Source organism: Argopecten irradians, chromosome 2 (assembly GCF_041381155.1).
Source record: "Argopecten irradians isolate NY chromosome 2, Ai_NY, whole genome shotgun sequence".
Classification (NCBI taxonomy): domain Eukaryota; kingdom Metazoa; phylum Mollusca; class Bivalvia; order Pectinida; family Pectinidae; genus Argopecten; species Argopecten irradians.
Window position 1 is genome coordinate 71,318,865 of NC_091135.1, and position 24,538 is coordinate 71,343,402.

Genomic DNA, 24,538 nt, shown 5'->3' on the forward strand with positions numbered 1-24,538 from the left:
AACATTGTATATCTGCACACCAAATTCTCTTAACATTCTATATCGCCACACCCAATTCTCTAACATTCTATATCGGCACACCAAATTGCCTATAACATTCTATATCGTCACACCAAATTCTCTAACATTGTATATCGCCACACCTAATTCTCTAAAATTCTATATCACCACTTCCAATTCTCTAACATTCTATATCACCACACCCAATTCTCTAACATTCTATATCGCACAACACCCAATTCTTAAACATTCTATATCGCCACACCCAATTCTCTAAAATTCTATATCACCACATCCAATTTCTAACATTCTATATCACCTCACCCAATTCTCTAACATTCTATATCCTCACACCCAATTCTTTAACATTCTATATCGACACACCCAATTCTCTAACATTCTATATCCTCACACCCAATTCTCTAACATTCTATATCGCCACACCCAATTCTCTAAAATTCTATATCACCACACCCAATTCTTTAACATTCTATATCGACACACCCAATTCTCTAACATTCTATATCGCCACACCCAATTCTCTAACATTCTATATCCTCACACCCAATTCTTAACATTCTATATCGACACACCCAATTCTTTAACATTCTATATCACCACACCCAATTCTCTAACATTCTATATCCTCACACACCCAATTCTCTAACATTCTATATCGATCACCACACCCAATTCTCTAACATTCTATATCGCCACACCCAATTCTCTAACATTCTATATCCTCACAACCAATTCTCTAACATTCTATCGCCACACCCAATTCTCTAACATTCTATATCGCCACACCCAATTCTCTAACATTCTATATCACCACACCCAATTCTCTAACATTCTATATCACCACACCCAATTCTCTAACATTCTATATCGCCACACCCAATTCTCTAACATTCTATATCGCCACACCCAATTCTCTTTAACATTCTATATCGACACACCCAATTCCTCTAACATTCTATATCACCTCACCCAATTCTCTAACATTCTATATCACCACACCCAATTCTTTAACATTCTATATCGACACACCCAATTCTCTAACATTCTATATCCTCACACCCAATTCTCTAACACATGACGGGACATAATGGTACCAAACATTCGAAGCAATCGAAACTGAAATTACTATCAATTCTTTATACTAACAATATATTTTATGATTTAATTAAATCATTTTATAACACAAGGACAAAATTACCAAATAACAGTTTTATTAGATTAGCGATTGATGAGTTGAATATGTGCGAATTGTGGTATACTTTGTTGAAATATCGTCATGGAGAGTAAGCCTCCAGCTTCTGTACGGAACCACAGCATGACCTTATATCATACTCGCTTTATCGGACAAACATAATGTTTGTATTATATATAATGACCTGTTTGACTTCTTCACACCTTTGGCAGCCATGCCATTGGCTGGTGGAGTCAGGCTGGAGAACTATCTGTCACAACATTTCAGATGTAGCCAGCCATGTACGTTGTATTTGTGTGTATGAACTATTGGAATCCATTTCCGCCCGGCGAGATGTATTAGGACTAGCGAGTTTGTGTCAATGTTTTAATTAGCGCCCATTTGAGTGTTGTCGTCACTACACCCAATGAATAGTGACAATTTCCAAAACAAAACATTCTATAAAAACTGAATTTCATTTAAAACTGATGAATGAAAACCAAATAACATATTTCTTTTTTGAAATAACTGTTTATCTAACACATGAGTAATTGACAATATCAAGCTTTAAAAGAATTGCTTTAGCATAGAGAAATTCGATATTTCCAAATGGCAAACTATTATCGATTGATGAGAGAAGACTGGACGGTATGTAAGTATAACTAGGTATGAATGTCACCCGGCCACAACTGGACCAAATATACACCGCCGACATCTTACCGACCATACCGACCACACCGACCACAGTCGGTGTCACAAAGCAATAGGCAGTGTCATGAAGGCGGTAAATACGGAACTAATGAAGGTCGACTGTACGTAGTAGATATGTGTCCGAATGTCTGAGGAAGGGAACGCCAACTCTCCGGTAAGTAAGCATTACAGACTTTGTTATACAATAGTGTTTTTTTATTGTTATTATACATACTATTATAGCTATTATAAATGAAACCCAAGACGTACCTGTGGTCTATAAGCGCTCTGATGACATGACTGTAGTCAAGTAGAATGATGTCACGTTAATTCCATTACGTTCATCTGACAAATCTTTATAATAAGGATATCATTATTTTTGTATTTTTTTTTATAGACTGTCATGTTTTATCTTCTTACAGGAATATTCAGTATTGCTAAGATTTCAAGATATTTTCTGTTTAGATGAGAACATTTCTGTGAAGATAATAGTAGAATTCTATTTTAGTTTTCATTTCAAAACGACAGAAAGAGTATTGGGCATTTAGTCGTTGTGCCGGTCAGTATTGGATAATTTCCGGGCGAAGATATAAATGTAAATGGCAGTTATATCAAACATCCATGTAAATGGCAGTTATATCAAACATCCATGTAAATGGCAGTTATATCAAACATCCATGAAACACTGAAAACGATATCATCTGTGTTTATTTGTACGTGTATTAACTGATGTCAGTTTTTAGTTCAAAGACAATTGCAATTTCACACGTTATATATAGATGACAAAGAAAACATTGTAGAAAATGGTCATAATTGTTTTGTGCAATTAACATTTTCAAATTCATGCCTTGATTAATTTTCAATATCAAACATCAGATTTGATTCATATCAGTTTGTACTGTTCGTGTGTAATGTTTCTTGCAATAAACTATTTTCAATTTCAAAAAATCAATCTTTTTCTTTCATGAATAGTCCATGTTGTTAAAATATTGCCTTGGTTCAATCTTTTAATGGTCCTGCTATTGTCTTGGTTCAATCTTTTAACGGTACTGCTATTGTCTTGGTTCAATCTTTTAATGGTACTGCTGTTGTCTTGTTTCAATCTTTTAGTGGCACTGCTATTGTCTTGCTAAATCTTTTAATGCTACTGCTATTGTCTAGGTTCAATCTTTTAAAGGTACTGCTATTGTCTAGGTTCAATCTTATAAAGGTACTGCTATTGTCTAGGTTCAGTCTTTTAATGGTACTGCTATTGTCTAGGTTCAATCTTTTAATGGTACTGCTATTGTCTTGGTTCAATCTTTTAATGGTACTGCTATTTTCTAGGTTCAATCTTTTAATGGTACTGTTGTTATCTAGGTTCAATCTTTTAAAGGTACTGCTATTGACTTGGTTCAATCTTTTATTGATTTTGCTATTGTCTAGGTTCAATCTTTTAACGGTACTGCTATTTTCTAGGTTCAATCTTTTAGTGGTACTGCTATTTTCTAGGTTCAATCTTTTAATGGTACTGCTATTGTCTTGGTTCAATCTTTTAATGGTACTGCTATTGTCTTGGTTTAATCTTTTAATGGTACTGCTGTTGTCTTGGCTCCATATTTTAATGATATTGCTATTGTTTTGACTCCATCCTTAAATGAAACTGCTGCTGTCTTGGTTCAATCTTTTAATGGTATTGCTATGGTATTGGTTCAATCTTTTAATGTTACTGCTATTGTCTTGGTTCAATCTTTTAATGGTACTGCTATTGTCTAGGTTCAATCTTTTAATGGTACTGCTATTGTCTTGGTTCAATCTTTTAATGGTACTGCTATTGTCTTGGTTCAATCTTTTAATGGTACTGCTATTGTCTAGGTTCAATCTTTTAATGGTACAGTCATTGTCTTGGTTCAATCTTTTAATGGTATTGCTATGGTATTGGTTCAATCTTTTAATGTTACTGCTATTGTCTTGGTTCAATCTTTTAATGTTACTGCTATTGTCTTGGTTCAATCTTTTAATGGTACTGCTATTGTCTTGGTTCAATCTTTTAATGGTACTGCTATTGTCTAGGTTCAATCTTTTAACGGTACTAAAAAACTAAATCAACATTATATTCCCACAAACAAATGCTTCGTGTCAAAATATTTGTGTTTTAAAGTGGGTTTTTTTTACAGAAAAGTCATTTAAAAATGAAAGCAAGGTATTATAATGTGTTTAGTAAATTCAGGTACGGTGCTAGTTTGTAACGCCAGCTATGTCGTATACAGGTACCGTGCTGGTTTATAATGCCAGCTATGTCGTATACAGGTACCGTGCTAGTTTATAAAGCCAGCTATGTCGTATACTGGTACCGTGTGCTAGTTTATAACGCCAGCTATGTCGTATACAGGTACCGTGCTAGTTTATAAAGCCAGCTTTGTCGTATACAGGTACCGTGCTAGTTTATAACGCCAGCTATGTCGTATACAGGTACCGTGCTAGTTTATAACGCCAGCCATGTCGTATACAGGTACCGTGCTAGTTTATAACGCCAGCTATGTCGTATACAGGTACCGTGCTAGTTTATAACGCCAGCTATGTCGTATACAGGTACCGTGCTAGTTTATAACGCCAGCTATGTCGTATACAGGTACCGTGCTAGTTTATAACGCCAGCTATGTCGTATACAGGTACCGTGCTAGTTTATAAAGCCAGCTATGTCGTATACAGGTACCGTGCTAGTTTATAACGCCAGCTATGTCGGATACAGGTACCGTGCTAGTTTTTATAACGCCAGCTATGTCGTATACAGGTACCGTGCTAGTTTATAACGCCAGCTATGTCGTTATACAGGTACCGTGCTAGTTTATAACGCCAGCTATGTCGTTTACAGGTACCGTGCTAGTTTATAACGCCAGCTATGTCGTATACAGGTACCGTGCTAGTTTATAACGCCAGCTATGTCGTATACAGGTACCGTGCTAGTTTATAACGCCAGCTATGTCGTATACAGGTACCGTGCTAGTTTATAACGCCAGCTATGTCGTATACAGGTACCGTGCTAGTTTATAACGCCAGCTATGTCGTATACAGGTACCGTGCTAGTTTATAACGCCAGCTATGTCGTATACAGGTACCGTCCTGGTTTATAACGCCAGCTATGTCGTATACAGGTACCGTGCTGGTTTATAACGCCAGCTTTGTCGTATACAGGTACCGTGCTAGTTTATAACGCCAGCTATGTCGTATACAGGTACCGTGCTAGTTTACAACGCCAGCTATGTCGTATACAGGTACCGTGCTAGTTTATAAAGCCAGCTATGTCGTATACAGGTACCGTGCTGGTTTATAACGCCAGCTATGTCGTATACAGGTACCGTGCTAGTTTATAAAGCCAGCTATGTCGTATACAGGTATCGTGCTAGTTTATAACGCCAGCTATGTCGTATACAGGTACACCTACATAATTACTTAATTCATGTGTTGTTGGTGACTAACATTTGGTGTTTGAATCATAGAAACATTACTACATTGACGCCTGGGGAGTTTCGTTTGTTGTACTCAGACTCCGCGGAGAATGGGTTGCCATGGTTACCGACGTAACAGTATATGGATTGTCTGTCTGTAACCTGGTGGAGTCATGTGACATATGGGTGTGGATGATAACATGGACATGTTTAAATGAAGTGGGGATATTTTATGGTTTATTGTAGCGGACAGGGTCATGTACGAACGGACACCTAGAGAAATCTGCCGCAAAAGACACCATAAGACTTGGAATTTTTTTTTAAAAGATACAGATTTTCTGCGAATCTTTTGAGCTGAATGGGCGAGAACTTTCATAATCCATTTTTTCAATGATTAAATTTAGGCGTTCCAAATATAATTAGTCCTAATTATGCATAAACGATGCAAACATGAAGTGTTTTCCTTTTTTCTACTAAGGATAAAAACAACAATCAATGCGTATTTCTAATGTAAACAATATAGCCGATTCTGTAGAACCATATCAGTAATATCCAACAGTAAATACAATAACCGAATTACTGAACACGAAGTCTGGACAGAATCATTGAAACCGTACCCAACAAAGCCTCAATCATATTTTAGCCATTTTAAGTGAGCATCATTTGATATGTACTGTTAACGTTTCTATTTAGTTCTCATTTTTTAGAATTGTTAACGTAATTTTAGTTAGCGAATATCATTTGATACGTGTCACAGTTTACAGTGAATGCAGGTAAAACAGTAAGATAAGAATTACAGAGGACTATGTAACTCACAACAACACGCGAATACATTGATCAATAATTAGGAGGATATTTATTAGTCATATTTGTCTCAATATGACACAGAAAATCGTCACTATGTACCTAACCTATGGAGCCAAGTCTAGTCAATTCCAGTTAGAGATGTCCTTGGCCACAATATTTATAATAAATTTCGATATTTACCTGGACATGGACTTGAGTACCATTGTGGTGACAGGTATTGATTGGACACTAATGGATACTTCCCTTTCTACATTGATCCCCATTGTAGTTGGTCAGATCACATCGTGTAAACAAAGTTAAAACAGAAATCAATGTCATTAATTAGTGCAGTTATGGACTATTTAAAAAAAACATAATTTAATTGAATCAAATAATCGTTTGAAAAATGAACCCTTTGGAAAAAGTATGATTGATATATCATAATGTAAATAAGTGATTGATTTCTATAGATTTCAACATATGCCGTATTAATAAGCGATTCTCTTATTATGTGTGTATTGCATTCCAACCTTTTTTCTTTCACTTTTTTTCTTCTAAGTATTGTATTGTGTAAAACAAAACATAATTGCTATCTCTGTTCATTAGCTAGTGTGTTTCAATGTTTGGTCACTATGAACAAATCATTTCTTTTAAACAATATATTTTATTTTCAAAAACGAAGACAATTTTTCGTATTTGAAAACCAAATCATTTTGTTCAGAAAATAACATTTTATTAATCGATTACATTTATCTCTTGTTATTTGCTGATGTAGATATATATTTATATATATATAATGTGTTTCAATCACATGTTATGGACAGTGACAAATTGTTAGGATACTTAGAGCTAAATAAATAACAAATAAAATATAAAAAAAACAAACATTTTTTTTTAATTTCATTTCTAAATTGACAAAGATGTGTTGACAAATTTGTGAGACCTTCTTTTGTACCCAGTGCTTCACTGTATCATCAATTAACTTGTCATTTTGTATTATTGACAGCAAAGTAGTTACAAAACGTTCTTTGTTCCAAAAACAATTCATACGTTTGTTACTGAAATAGAAAACATCGCAATGAATTAGCGTCACGTTCAAATTTGGAAAAAAGCTTCAATAATAACTTTTTGTTTGAAATATTGATTATCCACATAATAGCATACATTTTGTAGAGTATATTTTCATACAAATGAAATATGCCAAATTGGGAATAACATGTTTATTTGCGTTTGTTTGTTTGTTTATATAAACTTTAACATCAAAAGCTCCCTAAATATGTACAGACGCATTAACCATTTAAAATTATTGTGAATGTTTATATGTATTGGAACATTCAGGCTATAGGTAGAGATACAATTGATTTTGTTTTCAAAAATCCATTCTTACATCATCCAGCCTAAAGGTGTTACATTATATGCTACTGTTGATACAATACCGAGTTGATTCGTTCGTCTGTACTTCTAGGTATCTGATCAATAGTTCTCTTGGCATGTAAGCTACATACACGTATCTTAAACTGACTCCCATTTACCCCTACCATGTTATCATGAACTGGTCCGGCTTTTGAATTCGACAAGTTCAAGTTGATTTCAGGCGTGAGTGAGACATATGTCTATTTCGTTTTATCGTCACGCGTTTTATTTTCACTGATATAGTTTTCTCACATTTCATGGGTTTTTTCGAATTCAGAAAATTGAGTAGTACAAGATAGGAGAGATAACTTTTAGGACAAGACTACCTCTGATGCCCATGTCTCAATCAATGCAAACAGCTGTTTATAAGCAGTAAAAATCATTAAAATGGCTTCAGATTCACTTCAAACGTTAGTTACAGCACAGAAATTATGTACTGTAAAAACGTTAGTTACAACACAGAAATTATGTACTGTAAAAACGTTAGTTACAACACAGAAATTATGTACTGTAAAAACGTTAGTTACAACACAGAAATTATGTACTGTAAAAACGTTAGTTACAACACAGAAATTATGTACTGTAAAAACGTTAGTTACAACACAGAAATTATGTACTGTAAAAACGTTAGTTACAGCACAGAAATTATGTACTGTAAAAACGTTAGTTACAACACAGAAATTATGTACTGTAAAAACGTTAGTTACAACACAGAAATTATGTACTGTAAAAACGTTAGTTACAACACAGAAATTATGTACTGTAAAAACGTTAGTTACAACACAGAATTATGTACTGTAAAAACGTTAGTTACAACACAGAAATTATGTACTGTAAAAACGTTAGTTACAGCACAGAAATTATGTACTGTAAAAACGTTAGTTACAGCACAGAAATTATGTACTGTAAAAACGTTAGTTACAACACAGAAATTATGTACTGTAAAAACGTTAGTTACAGCACAGAAATTATGTACTGTAAAAACGTTAGTTACAACACAGAAATTATGTACTGTAAAAACGTTAGTTACAACACAGAAATTATGTACTGTAAAAACGTTAGTTACAACACAGAAATTATGTACTGTAAAAACGTTAGTTACAACACAGAAATTATGTACTGTAAAAACGTTAGTTACAGCACAGAAATTATGTACTGTAAAAACGTTAGTTACAACACAGAAATTATGTACTGTAAAAAACGTTAGTTACAACACAGAAATTATGTACTGTAAAAACGTTAGTTACAACACAGAAATTATGTACTGTAAAAACGTTAGTTACAACACAGAAATTATGTACTGTAAAAACGTTAGTTACAACACAGAAATTATGTACTGTAAAAACGTTAGTTACAACACAGAAATTATGTACTGTAAAAACGTTAGTTACAGCACAGAAATTATGTACTGTAAAAACGTTAGTTACAGCACAGAAATTATGTACTGTAAAAACGTTAGTTACAACACAGAAATAATGTACTGTAAAAACGTTAGTTACAGCACAGAAATTATGTACTGTAAAAACGTTAGTTACAGCACAGAAATTATGTAAAATTGTATTGTTTTGTTTTGATACTATTCATTAATACATTCATTTTGTGAATCTTTCATACTCATAAAATTGTTGTTTTTTATGCCATACGTAGGGGAGAGTGGGGGTAGTTGAGCCACAGGGTTAGTTGAACAAGTGGCGGGAAATAGTTTTACGTCATGTTTATGACGTCATAATCGATTTTTCTGAAGCCGCCGTTATTTGAAGTGGACGTCAGCAAAAGAGGTAAGTCGATATTCCCATAACATTTTTTTTAATACAAGAAAATTATTTTTCACACTCCAAAGTATTTTTTCGGGAATTATGTATTTTCCGATTACCGCTTTATTTCTTATTGTGATTTATATGAATTATGTACCGTCGAGATCTGTAGAATCACGCGTATCATTTCGTATCAAAACCATTTGTCAGACCATTACCTAAATCGCATTACAGACCATTAAAAATTTATACTATACGCGGGGCTAGTTGAGCCACCTACGATGGGGCAAGTTGAACCACTGGGTCAACGTGCCCTTAGACTGGTTCAACTTGCCCCACTAAGTGCCCGCATCGCCTTTCATAGTTACATAATGTTAAAGAATGTTTCAGCAAATTTCAGTTTGTATTTTCAAAATTGTCCAGTGTAGATGTTCATAATGACATGTATAAAATATCAAAGAAATACAATTTAACAAAGCATGACAATTTTTTGATGGATGATGTGGCGCAGTGGTAGAAGGCGCAGGTATGTTTGGATAGGCGATTGGGTGCCGTAGATCGTAAGTTCGAGGCCCAGATAGGGCACGAGTCAATAAATTGTCATGCTTTGTTAAATTATATTTCTTTGATATTTAATGACATGTATATGTATATAATATCATCATTACCTTATACATGTAACGTTAAGAACATGTGTGTGAACTCGTGTAAATATGTCCTCCCCACGATCAGCTGATTTGATCTTCTTTTGATTACCGCTCGCCGTTACATGGACGATTATGATTGGTAAGATCGTATAAGATATTATCGATTAAGGTTAAATTGACATATAAAAATATTTAAGTGAAGTGAGAAATTCATGAAATGTATATAGTAAAATAACTCAAGTTGACTCACATTATGTGTCATGCTGTATTCCCAAGGTCTGCCTTACAAACTTTCACTGTCCTAAATCATGTACGAGCTGTACGTACCCTGTCCTATATCATGTACGAGCTGTATGTACACTGTCCTATATCACGTACGAGCTGTATGTACACTGTCCTATATCATGTGCGAGCTGTATGTACCCTGTCCTATATCATGTACGAGCTGTATGTACACTGTCCTATATCATGTGCGAGCTGTATGTACCCTGTCCTATATCATGTACGAGCTGTATGTACCCTGTCCTATATCATGTACGAGCTGTATGTACCCTGTCCTATATCATGTACGAGCTGTATGTACCCTGTCCTATATCATGTGCGAGCTGTTTGTACCCTGTCCTTATATCATGTACGAGCTGTATGTACCCTATCCTATATCATGTACGATCTGTATGTACCCTGTCCTATATCATGTACGATCGAGTTGTATGTACCCTGTCCTATATCATGTACGAGCTGTATGTACCCTGTCCTATATCATGTACGAGCTGTATGTACCCTGTCCTATATCATGTACGAGCTGTATGTACCCTGTCCTATATCATGTGCGAGCTGTTTGTACCCTGTCCTTATATCATGTACGAGCTGTATGTACCCTGTCCTATATCATGTACGAACTGTATGTACCCTGTCCTATATCATGTACGAGCTGTATGTACCCTGTCCTATATCATGTGCGAGCTGTTTGTACCCTGTCCTTATATCATGTACGAGCTGTATGTACCCTATCCTATATCATGTACGATCTGTATGTACCCTGTCCAATATCCCGAGCTGTATGTTCCCTGTCCTATATCATGTACGAGCTGTATGTACCCTGTCCTATATCTCGTGCGAGCTGTATGTACCCTATCCTATATAATGTACGAGCTATATGTACCCTATCCTATATCTCGTACTCATGAAACACATTATTTCCACATAAACACTACAACACTTTCATAAAGTATTTGTAAGCAGTTCCACACATTCGGAAATCTTGATTTACAGCAGAATATGTACACAATCACGACTACTATTCCGTCACTACTACTATTTACGTCCAAGTACCCTGTCCTATATCATGCACGAGCTCTGTGTACCCTGTCCAATATCACGAGCTGTAATATCACATGCATTATAATGTACCCTGTTCAATTCACATGTGCTGTACCTACTCTGTCCAATATCACGAACTTTTTGTACCCTGTCCAATATCACGAGCTGTATGTACCCTATCCAATATCCCAAGCTGTATGTACCCTGTCCAATATCACGAGCTGTATGTACCCTGTCCAATATCACGAGCTGTATGTACCCTGTCCAATATCACGAGCTGTATGTATCCTGTCCAATATCACGAGCTGTATGTATCCTGTCCAATATCCCGAGCTGTATGTACCCTGTCCAATATCGCCCAATTCATGCCATTTGCGTATCAATAATCCTATTTTACTATGCTAAATTTATTTTTACGCTTTTTATCTATATGCAATACATGTCTTTCTTTATGTTGTCCACAGATCAATATGACACGGACATATCACAGAAAAACCAACAGAGCCGACCGCACATCAACAACTGCATTGAAATGGGCAAGAGATCGTGTTCTGTTAAGCAATGTAAGTGTGAGAGCAGCAGCAGCGGAGTTCAACATTGACCGATCAACGTTGAAGCGTTTCATATTGAAGAAGAGCAGTAATCCTGATGCCTCTATGGGATACCGGGGTCATCGACAAGTGCTTAGTGCCCAACAGGAGGACATTTTAGAGGACTATCTCCTGACGGCATCGAAGATATACTTCGGTATGTCTCCCAAGAGCACACGGGAACTAGCGTATCAATGTGCTATATCGTTTGGCATCAGCATTCCAGAATCTTGGGAAAGAGACAAGTGTGCTGGAACAGATTGGTTCCAAGGGTTTTTGAAGAGACACGGGAGCCTCTCCCTGAGAACACCTGAAGCAACTAGTTTAAGCCGAGCGACAAGTTTTAATAAACATAACATCTCTACCTTCTTCTCCAACCTTGGACAGGTTTACGAGAGATATGGATTTGCGGCAAAAGATGTGTGGAATGTCGACGAAACTGGAATCACAACTGTACAGAAACCAAGAAGAATCGTGGCCGGTAAGGGAGTGAAGCAAGTAGGTGCCATTACATCGGCCGAAAGAGGTACACTAGTGACCGTATGCGGGGCAATCAATGGTGCTGGTAACTCCATGCCACCTATGTTAATATTTCCAAGAAAAACCTTCAAACCCCATTATATCAGGGACGGGCCAAATGGGTGCACTGGCTCATCGCACAAGTCTGGGTGGATGACATCTGAAAATTTCCTTAAATTCATACAACATTTTGTCGAGCATACAAAATCATCGGTAGAGAAACCTGTCCTTCTACTCCTTGACAATCACCATTCCCACATAAGCATTGACATTTTGACATTCGCAAAGACCCATGGTGTAGTAATGCTTTCCATTCCACCTCATTGCTCTCACAAACTTCAACCTCTTGATGTATCAGTCTATGGAGCACTGAAACGACTTGTAGCAAGCGCTCAGGATGCATGGCTAAAGACTCATCCCGGAACTCCAATGACTATCTACGACATTCCAGGAATCCTCCGTGAGGTGTGGCCTCTTGCTTTGACTCCAAAGAATGTCATCAGTGGCTTCCAAACGACTGGGATATTTCCTTTGAATGTAAATGTATTTAACGAGGACGACTTCGCACCCTCATACGTAACTGACAGATCAGCGCCATCATCAGAAACTGCAGCTGAGATATGTCAAGATAAATCTCCAGTTAATACAAGTCAACCTGTCGTCGGTATCCTCACAGACCCCGTACTTGTGTCTTCATGTCGCGCTGATGTGGATCCACCTGTTAACGACGCGATGGTCCCCAATACGGGTGAAAGTGCTAGCACGGCACTCATAGATGTAAATACCTTCCTTCAAGTAAAAGGGAAATCTCAACTGCAAGTTGCAGGGGATGGGCATTGTTTGCTACATGCATTTGAACTGGCAATCCAGTCAGAACTAAACATACATGTCAACTCTTTCCAGCTATGTGGAGGACTTATTAAGGAGATTTCGGAAATGTGAACTTTTATAGTAACTTCATCATGAACAACAGCAACATTTTAGAAGAAATATACAGTTATATACAACGAAAGGCATACAACACGCAAACAGGAGACCTCGTACTGTCTGCTTTGTGTAACGCATTTAATGTTTCGGTAGTTGTGTACATAGTAAGTCACGGTGGAATCGATGAAATTCACCAGGATCCCTGACCATCACAGGACGGGGCGTCATTGGGAACTATCTTTCTGATTTTATCGGGAGAGGGGGGTAATGCACACTACAGCGTGGCTTCCCCTGCAACGAATGGCATTCAACCTCATGCAAATCTTCCTAATGTCGGTCCTCAAAATTTTTATCTGCAAGCAGTCCGTCCTTTCCCGAAAGCGACACCAAGAAAAGGTGTACACAAAGGCCGTAAAAAGAGGAGGAGTGCCATACTGACGGATACCCCAGAGCTGAAAATTATCGAGGAGGAATCGCTTAAAAAGAAACAGAAAGAAAAACAGCAACCTGCACCAAGACGTAAAAGACAAAGAAACGAAGGAGGAAAGCAAAAGAGACAAAAGAAAACGAAGGCCATTGCCGTGATTGAAGAGGATAGTAGTGACGATGATGATTACTTCTGTTTAGTTTGTCTAGAGTCTTATGCTAACAGTAAGCCGAACGAATCTTGGATTCAGTGCATCAATTGCAAGTTGTGGTCCCACGAGGAATGTACCGATGGGTCATCAGTATACATTTGCCAGAACTGCGAATCTGATGATGATTTATTTTGAGATGCGTGGTAATTTAAAGATAAATTGAAACCTCTGAACTTGTCATACAAATGTACTAGTGTCTACTACTTCACCCTGTGCCGCTGCTATCCAATTACATATTACAAAATGTATTTGAATTATTTCGTTTTTCTTTTCTATTTAGTCTTATACAAATATATTCTGTATATTTGCAAAGTATGCAAGAATTGATTCTCTGAAAATTCACGAATAATATACAGGTATATGTGAACGTGTACGCTACGCTTTTACATACAATGACACTCTAGACACATGTATAAAATACATGATCAGGCAATTTGCCTCTGGCAAGTTAACTTATTCAAGTTAAGAATAAGTAATATTTAGTCTAGGCTTATCAATGATTTGTTGCATTTTGGATTCGTGACTAAATCGGCCTATGTCAAAACAGCACATGTTTGTAACTGTACCTGTATTGTATTTGAACAATCGTACCACTCATTTGTAATACGTTGTAATTCAACCACTTTTGTAAACATTTTTCTTTGTTATATCATGACAAAGAAAAAAAACAAAAAACGAAAAATGTTCATAGACCATTTAAAAAAAACCACACACACCCTTACACAAGGTACATGTATATGAAGTAAACTTAAGCTGGCAAAAATATACTGGTTAATAATAAGCTAACGATTTATGAATGCTATACATGTGCATCAATATATACATATTCAGATATCATTAGAATACTTTTATTAATTTATTAGTAACGTCAACAATATTTGTATAGGTTCACGGCAAAGATTTATAAGTAGTCGTCCTTGGTACGCGGAAAGTGTGTGGCTCAACTTACCCCGGTTGGTTGTTCAAGTAGCCCCGGACACGGGGTAAGTTGAGCCATTTAACTGAGAACTTGTAATGATTATTATTGTAATATGGAGGCCAAAGAAAATACTTTTAACATACAAAATTAAAGAGACATATGTGCACTTTACGATAGAATTAAATAAATATATTTCCCCTTGCCAATTTTTCAAAGAGCTTTAATATGCACAAAATGGCTCAACTATCCCCACTCTCCCCTACATGTATGTTTAGATAGAAACTGAAATCACTTTACAATGTACTAATAACTGTGTGAAAATTTGAAACGAAGTTGTTGACCACAATTTGGCTTCATGGTCTGACCTTTGGTTCTCATTTCGCTTTACTATAGGTGTACATATAATGATTTTTGGCAGTACTGCTAAAAATCATTTTCTATATTTGTATTTAAAAATTAAAACCAATACACTGAAAGTACTGTAATTTTCAAAATGTTAGTAACTTAATGTGATGATTAACAAATTAAAAGATTATCTTGATTCGTGAGTATGAAAAATACGGCACAATCCTTTCTAATCCACAATATTCTTTGCCCAAGTTTTTAATATGCAAATATACTGCTCAATGATGTATATAGCATTTTATCTGGTATATTATGGCACCAAATGAACTTTATTCTTGAATAATTGACATTTGAAGATGTACATATATAAGATCAACAACACTCTAAGTCTGGCAATTTTAATTACAGAAATGAAAATAACAATTCTTCTCAATATCTTTGGTAATGATGACAACAAAATACAATAACATAATTAAGTAATTATGATAATAAATTCCCCTGAAGGGGTATGCAAAAGACTACACAAACAATAGTAATACTACTATGTGAAAGTGTACAGATAATAATAATATAAAGGGTGGGAGGGATGGGTTTGCAAAGAATCACCCATGCCGGCATAGACTGGTTCCCGCCTCAGTTACCTCCCTTGCGCACGCTTCACTGAGGACCGGTAGCGGGTAGCCATCTTGAGTGGGAATTCCAACTCCAGAGTAGTGCGCATCATTTCTGCGCATGATATGTCATCATGGAGACGGCTACTTCCGTTAAGAGAAAATAACGTCATTAACGTCGTTCCTATGAACACTCTAAACTCTGTTAGCACGAAATGATTTCAAAACTTAAGATCTTATTTACTTTTGTTTATATATCGTTCAAATAAATTATTTATTCTTTACGTTAAGATCCGTCGCTTCGTGCGTAAAGGGGTTTCCCACGCCTAAAAAAATGTGATGCAGGCGAACCGGATATGTAGATTGACCAATCAAAAAAATCATCATGGTTACCCGCTACCGGTCCCTAGTGAGCGGAGCGCAGCCTGGCGGAGAGTAGAGAACTAAGGGAAGGGAACCAGTCTAATGCCGGCATCGCAACTAGACTGGTTCCCGCCTCAGTTACCTCCCTTGCGTACGCTTCACTTAGGACCGGTAGCGAGTAGCCATCTTGAGTGAGAATTCCAACTCCAGAGTAGTGCGCATCATTTCTGCGCATCATGGAGACGGCTACTTCCGTTAAGAGAAAATAACGTCATTAACGTCGTTCCTATGAACACACTAAACTCTGTTAGCACGAAATGATTTCAAAACTTAAGATCTTATTTAATTTTGTTTATATATCGTTCAAATAAATTATTTATTCTTTACGTTAAGATCCGTCGCTTCGTGCGTAAAGGGGTTTCCCACGTCTAAAAAAAGTGATACCAGCGAACCGGATATGTAGATTGACCAATCAAAAAAATCATCATGGTTACCCGCTACCGGTCCCTAGTGAGCGGAGCGCAGCCTGGCGGAGAGTAGAGAACTAAGGGAAGGGAACCAGTCTAGCATCGCAACTTGCCTATCACTGCAATTAATTAACTCCTAACAGAGGAGAGCTATGCAAGGGGAGATAAACCCTGTCCTACAATAGCATGTAGGGTATATGCGCTATGAGCGAGGATCTTATTCTAAACAAAAGTTGAGGTGTAATAGCATCCACGTGGGTCTGACTTAACCCCAAAACCCTTTTTGCACCCATTAACACCTGGTGCAAATGGTAATCTCCTGGAATCGGATTCGAAAATCCTGAAACACGATGAATGTGCGATATGATGTTCATATATTGGCGAATTGTATGATATTTCAACTGTTTCACTGTTATTAGGTAAGCCACATATACCTGAAGCACATCTGATGATGCTGGCACTGGATTATACTTGTACCTGTCACAAAAAGCTGTGTAGCATCTCCAGTGTGTGGAATAAGTTCTACTGGTGGAATCAGCCCACGCCTTGCTTTTTAGTAGCTCTGCTGCTTCCAGAAGCGCAGTCTCTGACATACCACCAGTTGATGAACAAGTTTTGTGACATGTGAGTTGTCAGTTCATGAACATTAAATTGACCAAGTTGTAAAGATGGTAACAACTGGTAAGCTAAGTTTTCCATTTTCGTGAAGTCTAGAACACGTGTCTGCAATGACATTTTAAACTCCAGGAAAATACACACATTTCAATGTAAAGTTATAACATGCGCAAAACCAAAATAAAATTCGCAATATAGACATACAGAGTTCATTTCGAGAGGATCCTTTGTTAATCCATGACGCCGCCGTTTTATTGTCAGTATATATAACAATATGTTGATTTTTAAGCAAATGACACCAGCGACAGATAGCAAGATATATGGCAACTGGTTCTTTGATATTTATGTGTTCTCTGTAGATAGGGGGCATGTCTAGCTCCCAGTTAACATAGTAATAGTCTCCATTGTAGTATGCGCCTGCACCTTTATCACATGCGTCTGATTGAAGGGAGGTAACTGGCTTTGAATTCAGGATTTGCTGTGTCCCATTGAAAAAGTGTAGAAAAGACAACCACCACTCCAAATCCTAAAAAAATCCTGGAGACAGAAGGGCTTTATGATGTGTATCAGCCATTGCGTTTTTCATACCAATAATACGACGGAGAAAAGTTCGGCCACCACATATTACCTGAGCTGCCCAGCTTAATTTTCCACATAGAGTTTCTACATGTAATTGTTTTTTACTAGCACGCTTTTTCGATACATACGATTGTAACAGACAAGCAAAATGATTTAGCTTATCCTGCGGTAATGAAAATGTCATGGTTTCACTGTCGATGACTATTCCCAGAAAACGAATCCGCGTGTTTGGTCCTTCTACTTTTGACCAGTTTATAGAAAAACCGAGTTTACGTAATACTCTGATGAGGGTGTTTAAGGCCTGAAGGCATCTGTCAAATGAATGTTCCATGATCAGAAAGTCATCAAGGTAAGATATTACCCTGAAGCCATATTTACTTTTTAATATACGGCATACTGCGCTACTAAGGCGCTGGAATATCTGTGGACTTTTCGAAACGCCAAAGGGAAGTCTACAGTCATACATATAAGTGGGGTTGGGTTTCACCAGAGAAAGTCCATTTTAACCCTGTAGCTGTGTAGTTGGATGGATGAATTGGAACAGATCTATACGCGTTACCGAGGTCTATTTTAGCCATATAACACCCCGGGATGATATGCTTCGTGGCCTCCCGTAAATCCATATACTCGCATGAACAATCCGATAAAATATGGTCATTTAGTGATAATTTAGATTGTCTACTGGCATCATGGATTAGGCGTACTTTAGAAGATGACTTTGGGATGGCCCCTAAAGCACTAATAATAGTTGGTTTTGACGCAGTCACTTTATAGTTGCCATGTAAGAGTTCATGTTTAATCTGCTTTTCAACTAAATCGAAGTATTTTGTGCAGGATGAATAATTGTCTGCCTCTACTGTGGAAATTGACTCTAGATTTGATTCTAGTAATTTAAATCCATGTTTCACACCTTCCAAAATGTAGTCACGGTCGAAATCATCCTCATCTAAAAGCCTAGACCACTCTTCAATACATAGGGGTCCTCTAATATCCCCAGGGGTATTGTCCGTAACTGGGCCCGGGCCCAAATCTACTTTTTTGAATCCGTAGGATGAATACCTGTAGGGTGTTTTGTTGCAGGATGATCCCTCGAAAAACAGAAACTACAATTATGCGCCATTCTACAATTTGTTAGCGATCTGTCGCACGATTCCACGTTGAAACGACGACAAATCTCCTTTCCATTCGGAAGGAACGGGCCTTTTCTGCGTTTACTATTAGTGGGCGTAGATAAAACTTCTGAACTGCCTTTGTTTGTTTTCAATACCAATTGGAAATCTTGTATGTCCCTTCGAGACGATGACCACTTAAAACACTCTTTCTTCTGAGACTCGCGATATTCTTTGTCGTATGCCAATACACTTACTCGTTGGTATCTATGAAAGTAACGCAGGGTGTTTTGAGTGTACTTTAGGTAATCAAGCATGCCTGCATTATCTAATCTCCTTGGTGCCGCGGTAGCCGAGTGGTCAAGATGTCCCGACATATTACCACAAGCCCTCCACCTCTGGGATGCGGGTTCGAATCCCATGTGGGGCAGTTGCCAGGTACTGACCGCTGGTCGGTGGTTTTTCTCCGGGTACTCCAGCTTTCCTCCAACAACAAACCTGGCACGTCCTTACATGACCCTGGCTGTTAATAGGACGTAAAACTAAACAAACCTTGGAGTCAAGCATGTGCAATAATATTGCAATACAACCGTATCCCCATTGCTCAACTGAGATATTTTGTAAGTCTGGTTTTACTTTTTTGCTGACCTTCACATTGCCTTCGGTGCTAATTGTTATTGTATCACTATTCTCAGATTTCATAGTGGGGTCTTCCCAAATGAAGTCGGTGATTTTATACGGCGATGACTTTTTACTGGGTTGTGTGTCTCTGAATAATAATTGTCGCATAATGTTCACGAAATCATTCTCACCTTGGTTTTTGTGTATTGTGTCTCCCTCTACCTGGTGGCTAGCTTTCACTGAATGAGCTCGAGGTTGTACCACGTGGAATCCATCGGGCCTATGTCCATGATCATCACCAGTCTCATTTAGGGAAAGTTGGTGTGATTGATAACCCGCAATTCTTTGGCGTGTCTCTGCGATTTCTTTCCGCATTTTGAGTTTTTCTTCCTCCATATTTAGCGCCCTGAGTTCAGAGGCCATCGTGGCAATTTCAAGGTCATGTTGAGGGGGGTCCACGTGGGATGTTATTGATCTTGAATTTAATGCTTCTTTACCCACAGGTCGTGGGAAAAGTCTATTTTGATTCGGAGTAGACCTCGTTGATTCTTCAATTTCAAGTTCATCGCGCTGCCCTTGTCGTGGTGGGGCCACGTGCGCTTCGGGTTCACCTGAGAAGTCCGCCTCGGACTCTTCATCCGAAAGAATATTCTGGTTATCTGCCATTAATATGTCTGGCTCAAGAACAGATTTGGGAGGACCAAGTGTTCTAGCTAGTTTTTGTAACCTTTTAGGCCGATCTTCCATCGTTGTGGTCTTTGCAAAGAATCACCCATGCCGCATTGCAACTTGCCTATCACTGCAATTAATTAACTCCTAACAGAGGAGAGCTATGCAAGGGGAGATAACGCCCTGTCCTACAATAACATGTAGGATATATGCGCTATACATGCATTTATGACCATCATACAAAACTTAATTTTAATTAGAAAAATTATCACTTTAACAAAATTAGGTCACATTGACCTAATTTTTGACACTAAGTTATATTTCCAAAATGTTTTATTTCTAACATATAAATGCATTATAATTCATAAAAAAATCATTCAAAAATATACTTTGGTTCCAACCAAACTGGACAAAACAGAAAATTGCCCCTTCTGTTTCACACCCCCCCCCCCCCCCCCCCCCTATAACTCACAAGGGACTCCGACCTGACCTTACCATATGTCATATCATGATGTCCTAACCCCCGGGTATCTGTAAACAAAAAAATAATGCTTATCGGTCATAGCCACCAGAGGGCCCAATTGACACTCCTCCTTTGCTTGCAATAATTTCCCCACTGGTACCCCTTATACACATGGAATCTCGTTTTGACCAGCCAATCAAAGTGAACGGATTATTATGTGAAATCTCAACACAGACAAAGCTACCGATTATAATAGCTACCATCCCAGGATGATAGTTAAACAATATGAATAGATGAATTTCCGCATTTTGGTGTTTTTTTATATCTTAAATTGATAATTTAACCTTTTTTCTCAGTAGCATAATGAAACATCTGCCTGATTAGCTACTAAAAACAGCTGAATGAACTGGAAAATTAATGTCAATAGGTTTTCTTTTTTCAGGGATAAATGACTATGAATTCGACTGATCGACCTTCAGACTACTGAATCAAATGACTTCCATTATGACAATTATTGGGTTAAACGATCAGTTGGCAAAAAGATCAATAATGTATTTCAAATAATTGCATCTTGACAAACTTACCGTATTAAAAATATTCCAAAAATTCGAACATTACATATTCAACATGAAGTGTTAACGATTGTCTCGCGAAATATTTTGACAATAAACAATCCAAAATATAAGTTGTTTATAGATCTATTGTATGGCGTAGTGTGACATCAAATATGATTTCGACGTTGTTTATAAACTATATATTCCTTTCTTTTTATCCACTTTTATATCGCATTGTGTTTATAGATGAACACAATTCAGTACATTGATACCTCCTGGCTGTTCTATCTGCTATAGTCAGAATGAACTAGTAAGTAGGTATTCTGTTTACCGAACCCTATATCAGATATAGGGGGAGGGGGGGGGGGTATCCGTCCAGCCCACGTCATGGCTAAAACATTAACGCATGAAGTTAACTCAGATAAAGTCGAAATACACATGAAGATCAAAAGATGCCAAAATATCGAGATAAGGGTCAAATACTGACTGATTAGTTTTGGATATTTTGCAGGTACAGATGGCAGCAGACGTACCGGGATCTCCTGTTTGCCCTCGGAAAATCACCTTGGCGGATTTTATTAACGTAAAGCGATGTAACCCCCATGTGAACTTTAACCTTAACAGCAGAGCGCTGACACCTCACAGTGGGGTGACAAGTGTACATGGCAGTACATGGGATAATGACGTACAGTCAATCAACGCAGAAAAAAACACTCCGACGAGCAGACGACACAGTTCCCGGACAAATTACTCTTCTGACGATGATGCAGACGAAGGACAAGATAAAGCACAAAATACTAAGCGAAAAAGAGCCGTGTTCGCATGTGACGGCCATGGCAAACGCGAGTCGCGTTGGAAATCGGAAAGCATTAGAAGAATTCGACTGAGTACCCTTATACAGAAGAGCAGGGAGAGTTCTGCTAAAACAGGAAGGGCTTCAGAATTTGATCCTTTTAATGATTCACAGTCAGGATACAGTTTCGACATGGCGTCGAGATCTACACGACATCATCCAACCTCCGGCGATAGTAAATGGTCGAGACGTGAGCGGGCGTCCAGAGGAGACACTTCGCATCGGAGGAAACGGAGGCAATCTTTAGGGGAAAGTAGGGCGTGTCAGACATCACCGATCTCATTTCCTGACACAGACGAACACCGACCAAGTGTAGAGGAAGTCAAGGCACAGCCAATCAAAGAGGCAGAGGAGGAGTTTGATTACCCTTTATCGCAGCTATTATTAGAATATCCATATAACCCTAACGCTAATGGAGTCGAAATTAAAACAACACAAAGAGCAACTGAAATACGATCACAGACAATTGATATACGTGTTCCTGGATCAAATAGCGGCGAGGAAAAAGTTTATGATGCAAACGGAACCATTATCATTGTGACAGCCTCTTCTGTTATCGATGATGGGAAAATGGAATCACATACGGAACAGGGTGGCAATGGTGAGAGCATTCATGGCTCCGATCAGGGAAAACATGATACTGATTCTAGAACAATAGACAAAAAAGACGAACATTTCCCCAGCTCTGAAACAAATGATCACCCTAATGACAAATCTATTGTAAACGATCCAAATCCGGCTAACCCAGATTCACAAAACAATGCACTATGTATAGATGGGGACAACCTTGAGACCACATCATCAAGTTCATCTGCACTTATAGCGGATACAGGTGACACGACTACATATATGTCATTGTCTGACAAAACACTATTAGGCTTTTCGCCAAAAGAACACACCACTGACCGACCTATGGATGAATGTAGGGGATGTCCCACAGATAGTAGCGAAACAGGTACGAATAGCGAAATCGCACAGAACATTGGAATAAACAACGAAACATCTTGTACCAGTAATTCGAATGAAGCACCAATTACTGAAAAGGAACTTATTGCTGAGAACGAAGTGATCAAAGAGGATAGTGGTGACCAGGTATCAACAGATAAGGAAATAATGGCGGAATGTGCCAATAACATCGAAAATTCAGATTCTGTCTCAGAAAATGATAAAACAAATGACAGCTCTGTAACATTTCATGACAAAAATAAGAATGTTGATGTATCACCGAACAAAAACATACACGCAGACTCACCACCCGATATCAACATTCAGATAAACAATTTTGACCATGCGGAAACGCCCAACAATGTCTCCAGCGGCGACACGTGTGATGAAATGAAACCAGAAGAGAAAACAGAAACCAACCCAAATAAGGAAAGAAAAGATGAAAGTTTGGAAATACAAGCAGATGGTGTCAAAGGGACAAAGGCATCAAGTATCAATGTAAGTACATCACATCTCCGTAGTATAGAGGTGAGGTTTATTAAAAGATACTTTATATAACAATTAAAGGATTGTTATATTGCATTTATTGGTGATATAAATGCAATCTGGGTAGCAGATAAATAGAATAGCGCCCGTTAAAAATGATTGTTAGATTGCATTTATTGGAGATATAAATGCAATCTGGGTGGCAGATAAATAAAATAGCGCCCTACTTAACGGGCGCTATTCTATTTATCTGCCACACAGATAGCATTTATATCTCCAATAAATGCAATCTAACAATCCTTTAATTGTTATATTTACATTTTACTTTCTAGTTCAAAGTAAAACATAATTTAGATGCAAGTGAACATTTGAATTTCCCGCTTCAGACATTTAACCTCAACAGCCAAGTTCAATATGATAAAAATAGTCCCTATAAAAAATTGAAAAGATAACAAAGACATTTAAAGATATATTTTTATAAGTTTCATAACCATACTGGTTCATTCAACGACAATGTCAATTTTCCTGCGCGGACTAACATGATGTCAGTAAACAAGACTCGCATTTATGTAGATATTACTACACCAAGTCTGGGCTGCATTTACATAATGCAGATCACGATTATCATTAGAATAATGGGAGTCACAGTGGCAAAATGTAAATATATATCAATATAAGTACATCACATATCCATAGCATAGAGATGATGTTTATCAAAAGATACTGTATATATCAATATAAGTACATCACATATCCATAGCATAGAGATGATGTTTATCAAAAGATACTGTATATATCAATATAAGTACATCACATATCCATAGCATAGAGATGATGTTTATTAAAAGATACTGTATATATCAATATAAGTACATCACATATCCATAGCATAGAGATGATGTTTATTAAAAGATACTGTATATATCAATATAAATACATCACATATCCATAGCATAGAGATGATGTTTATTAAAAGATACTGTATATATCAATATAAGTACATCACATATCCATAGCATAGAGATGATGTTTATC

The 24,538-nt window shown here is 37.4% G+C and overlaps 2 protein-coding genes and 1 pseudogene across 2 annotated transcripts in view; 2 read left to right on the top strand and 1 right to left on the bottom strand.

Annotated features, from left to right (window-relative positions):
* Positions 1 to 1,457: 1,457 nt before the first annotated feature.
* The window catches only part of LOC138312931 (peptidyl-prolyl cis-trans isomerase 1-like), a 28,874-nt gene continuing 5,793 nt past the window's right edge, over positions 1,458 to 24,538 (top strand). Inside the window, exons 1-2 of the mRNA XM_069253642.1 lie at positions 1,458 to 2,057; positions 21,731 to 23,515. Of these exons, the coding sequence (XP_069109743.1) occupies positions 2,028 to 2,057; positions 21,731 to 23,515 (1,815 nt within the window). The 5' untranslated portion in view covers positions 1,458 to 2,027. The remainder of the gene's footprint in view (positions 2,058 to 21,730; positions 23,516 to 24,538) is intronic.
* LOC138316370 (uncharacterized) lies at positions 9,154 to 14,142 on the top strand. Its single transcript, XM_069258072.1, has 2 exons — positions 9,154 to 9,287; positions 11,695 to 14,142. The coding sequence occupies exon 2, from the start codon at positions 11,701 to 11,703 to the stop codon at positions 13,279 to 13,281; it is 1,581 nt and encodes a 526-aa protein (XP_069114173.1). The 5' UTR covers positions 9,154 to 9,287; positions 11,695 to 11,700; the 3' UTR covers positions 13,282 to 14,142.
* LOC138312941 (uncharacterized) lies at positions 16,893 to 20,280 on the bottom strand (annotated as a pseudogene).

Coding starts and splice junctions, on each gene's coding strand:
- LOC138316370 (XM_069258072.1), top strand. CDS start 11,701: ATGACACGGACATATCACAGAAAAACCAACAGAGCCGACCGCACATCA.